The sequence below is a fragment of the Bison bison genome, unplaced genomic scaffold (genome assembly GCF_000754665.1).
Source record: "Bison bison bison isolate TAMUID 2011002044 unplaced genomic scaffold, Bison_UMD1.0 scf7180017847359, whole genome shotgun sequence".
NCBI classification, from domain to species: Eukaryota; Metazoa; Chordata; class Mammalia; order Artiodactyla; family Bovidae; genus Bison; species Bison bison.
The window spans coordinates 39,892-43,471 of record NW_011477932.1 but is presented as its reverse complement, the minus strand read 5'-3'; the positions used below and the strand labels follow the sequence as shown (position 1 = coordinate 43,471).

The 3,580-nt window shown below is 57.5% G+C and overlaps 1 protein-coding gene across 1 annotated transcript in view; it reads left to right on the top strand.

The window, feature by feature from the left end:
• CALY (calcyon neuron-specific vesicular protein) overlaps positions 1-3,580 on the top strand; it is a 17,292-nt gene that overhangs the window by 11,150 nt on the left and 2,562 nt on the right. The window contains exons 5-8 of the mRNA XM_010842953.1: positions 46-159; positions 2,055-2,095; positions 2,463-2,557; positions 2,777-2,797. Of these exons, the coding sequence (XP_010841255.1) occupies positions 46-159; positions 2,055-2,095; positions 2,463-2,557; positions 2,777-2,797 (271 nt within the window). The remainder of the gene's footprint in view (positions 1-45; positions 160-2,054; positions 2,096-2,462; positions 2,558-2,776; positions 2,798-3,580) is intronic.

Below are 3,580 nucleotides of genomic sequence, written 5' to 3'. Positions count from 1 at the left end.
GCCCTGCCCGGCGCGCCTTCATCACTCCTCGCTCTGACTCCGCAGCGCCCCACGCCGCCCGCACCTGTGGCCGCCGTCGCCCGAAGCCGCACCCGCTGTGATCCCTGTGATCGTGCCCCTGCTGGCAGTTCCCTCTTGCTGCCGCCCCTCCTGCCCGGCGTGAGCCGTTAGTTCTGTCGCTTTTCTCTGAGTAAAGATTCCACCTGGTTTCCCCTGAGCATCCTCCGTCCTCGGCCTTTTTCCTGCCCCCTCCTTCGCCACCGATTCGGGCGCGCTCCTGCTTCGTGTACCGCACCCCATTTGGGCGCCCTCCCGCCTCGTGTCCCCTTTACCCCGGCTTTTCTTTAGAAAAAAAAGCTTTAAAGCTCGACTTAAAAACATTTATTAATCTAGTAACCTTTGTATATTCCCTCACTTATTCCACAGTTAGTATGTCATTGTTATTGTTCAGTCGCTAAGTCGTGTCCGACTATGAGCCCAAGAATTGCAGGCCGGCAGGCTTCCCTGTCCATCACCATCTCCTAGAGCTGGCTGAAATTCATGTCCATTGAGTCGGTGATACCATCCAACCATCTCATCTTCCGTCGTCCCCTTCTCCTGCCTTCAATCTTTCCCAGCATCAGGATCTTTTCCAATGAGTCAGCTCTTGAGTCAGGAAGCCAAAGTTTTGGAGTTTCAACTTCAACATCAGTCCTTCCAGTGAATATTCTATTCAGAACTGATTTCCTGTAGGATAGACTGGTTGGATCTCCTTGCAGTCCAAGGGACTCTCAAGAGTCTCCAACACCACAGTTCAAAAGCATCAATTCTTTGGTGTTCAGCCTTCTTTATAGTCTTATCCATTTAGTATATTTAATCCCTCTGAACTTTTTAAGACGTTTCCCCAAAGAGACAAACTTCATTAATTAGATTTCCTAAGGATTTCAAACCCCAGGAATCTTCGGAACGTTTTAACAGCCTGCTTCTCAGGACACCGCCTAACACCACAAGGTCAGAATCAGATCTTAAACTGAAATTCCTTCACCTCCTAGAATTAAAACCCAAGGGTGTTGAGATGAAATTTAAACCATTTCAAATTAAAACAATTCACCTGTGCTATATCCTCTTAAGGCCTTCCTGGGTTTTCAGTAGCAAATATCGTGAACTGATGCTTCCCTCACCCCCTTGGGTGCACCTAAGCTGAGAGAGACACAACAGGGCCCCACCCTCCCTGCACATCCTGCAGGCTCCCTCAGCTCAACAGGCTCACTCGAGGGGACAGGCAGCACCCTGCTGGCTCCAGGACACGCTTCCAGGATGGACTCAGGCCAAGAGGGCTGTGGGTTCCGGCCTGCATCAGGGTGTGGGCTGGGACCCGGCTCGGGGTGGCCTGCCGGGCCCCCTGCGGTAGGCCCAGCCCGCAGTGCAGACTCTGCAGTAGAACAAGGCAGCCAGGACCGTCCCCTCCGCCGGCCTCCCCTGCCCCCCACGCTACGGTGTGGTAGTAACCCTTCCAGGGTCCCATGTGCACGTGTGCACACACTCACATGCACACATACAGTCGTCCCTTGGTTCTTCAGGGATTGGTTCCAGGACCCTAGTGAAGTCTGTGGGCACCAAAATTCAAGGATGCTCAAGTCCTTTATAGAAAATGGTGTAATATTGGCATGTAACCTACACACATCCCCCCGCTTACTTGAAATCATCCCTAGATTACTTATAATACCTAATACCATGTGAATACTATGTAGATAGTTGCCAGCTTGACAAATTCAAGTTTTGCTTTTTGGAACGTTCTAGAAATTTTTTTTTTTTTTTGAGTATTTCTGATGGGGAATTGGTTTAATCCTCGGATGCAGAGCCCAAGGGTACACAGTCGCATGTACATAGGCACACGCTCACATGCCAACAGTGTGTGCACACGCACTCCCACCTCCCCCCCAGGCGTCAACAATGCAGCTCCCTACACACACACACACACACACACACACACATCCTCCTTCCCCAGCTGGGGCAGAGGGTAGGGGCTGGCAGAGGGTCAGCGCCCTGGGGTGTTGGACGGGGACTCCCCGCAGAACGGCCTCCCAAACCTGCTGGCCAGCGGCCACATCCGCAGGTGGGATATCCCCCCTCGGGTTTCCTGCCACTCACCCTGCAGCCAGGACCATGAGGCAGGGACCTGGGCCAGCAGCAGGAGTTGGCTGCAGCCCTACCCTGGTGGTGTGGAGCTGTGCAGTCTCTGGGGCCAGCCCCCCGAAACTCAGTCTCCTTGTCTGTAAACTAGGACCTGGGCAAGCCTCCTCAAGTTGGGGCGCTGGAGCAGGGTCTGCCTGGGCACATGGGCCACTCGCTCTGGAGCCAGGCTTCCCAAGCCCCTAGGGTCACCCTGCCAGCTCCCAGCTCCAGGGTGCCTTTTGCACCCCGCCCCCAACAAAGGCATCCTGCAGGGGACCCCCCACCCCCGCTGCTGCTTGTCCTCACAGCAGCCCAGTCACCTGTGTGGACCCCCGCAGTGCCAGGCAGCCCAGCTGTCTTCTTGGCCAAGATGTCTCTCAGCTACGGCTGGACCCTGAGACCTGTGGGGACCGTCTAGAAAGGCAGCTTGGGACCTGCCCTCTCTGTCCCAGCTTCACCTGATGCCTCCAGGCCCCACCCAAGTCTCCCCCCTGGGATGGACCTCTGGGGAGAGGACCTGGTTCATGGCCTCGACCCAGTGCCCAGGACACCCAGAGCAGGTGCAGGACAGCCCTCTGCTGACTTCAGGCCGAAGCCCACCTCCCTGTCCCCTTGGGTGAAGATTATGGCAAGGACATCCCTGGTAAGGCTCACCCGACCCACAGGGCAGAGTTCAGCCAGGTGGAGGGTCAGTGGAGGGGCCTAGAAAACCTTGGGGAATATCAGGGGTCCTAAAAGCCCCTGGAGGATCCTATGGGGCCCAGGGACCTGATCACTCAGAGTCCCAGGTCACGACTGCTGAATCCAGGCCTGAGCTGGGATAAGGGGTCACAGGGTGTGGCCGCCTTCCTCTTTTGTCTCATGGGAAACCTCGGGGCCAAGGTGGGGGCCTCGGCAGAGTCTGCGGGGTGCACCCCAGCAGGTGGCATGCCAGACTGGTGACCAGCAGCCTTGTGAGGGGCTCCCAGCACTGGGCAAAGCCTCAGCGCCCCACTGCCTGTCACCTCACTGAGAGCTAGGCCCAGGCCCAGCAGAAGCACTTCCCAGGGCGTCTGCCCACAAAGATCCCTCACCTGCCCAGAGTGGGGGTCGGGGTGCTGTGCTGGGCACTGGGGGTCCTCTCCTCCTGCTTCCACCGTGAAGACTCCACTCCCGGGTGCCCCCCAGCCTCTAGCCACTGGTGCTGGTGGTGAGGCTGGGAGGCCACAGCAGGCAGTGTGACCCTGGGCAGCCCTGGATCCAGGCTGTGGCGAGGTGGGCAGGGGTCCTGGTATCCTGGAGCAGCAGGCCTGGGTCATGCAGCCCTGGAGTGGGGGGCTGTGTAGGAGGTCGACCATCCTGGGGGCCCCCAACACCCTGGAAACCAGGGGCACTCTCGGGGGACCCCTCCTCCAGGTCTAACACCCCCACACCTGATGCTGCCCCA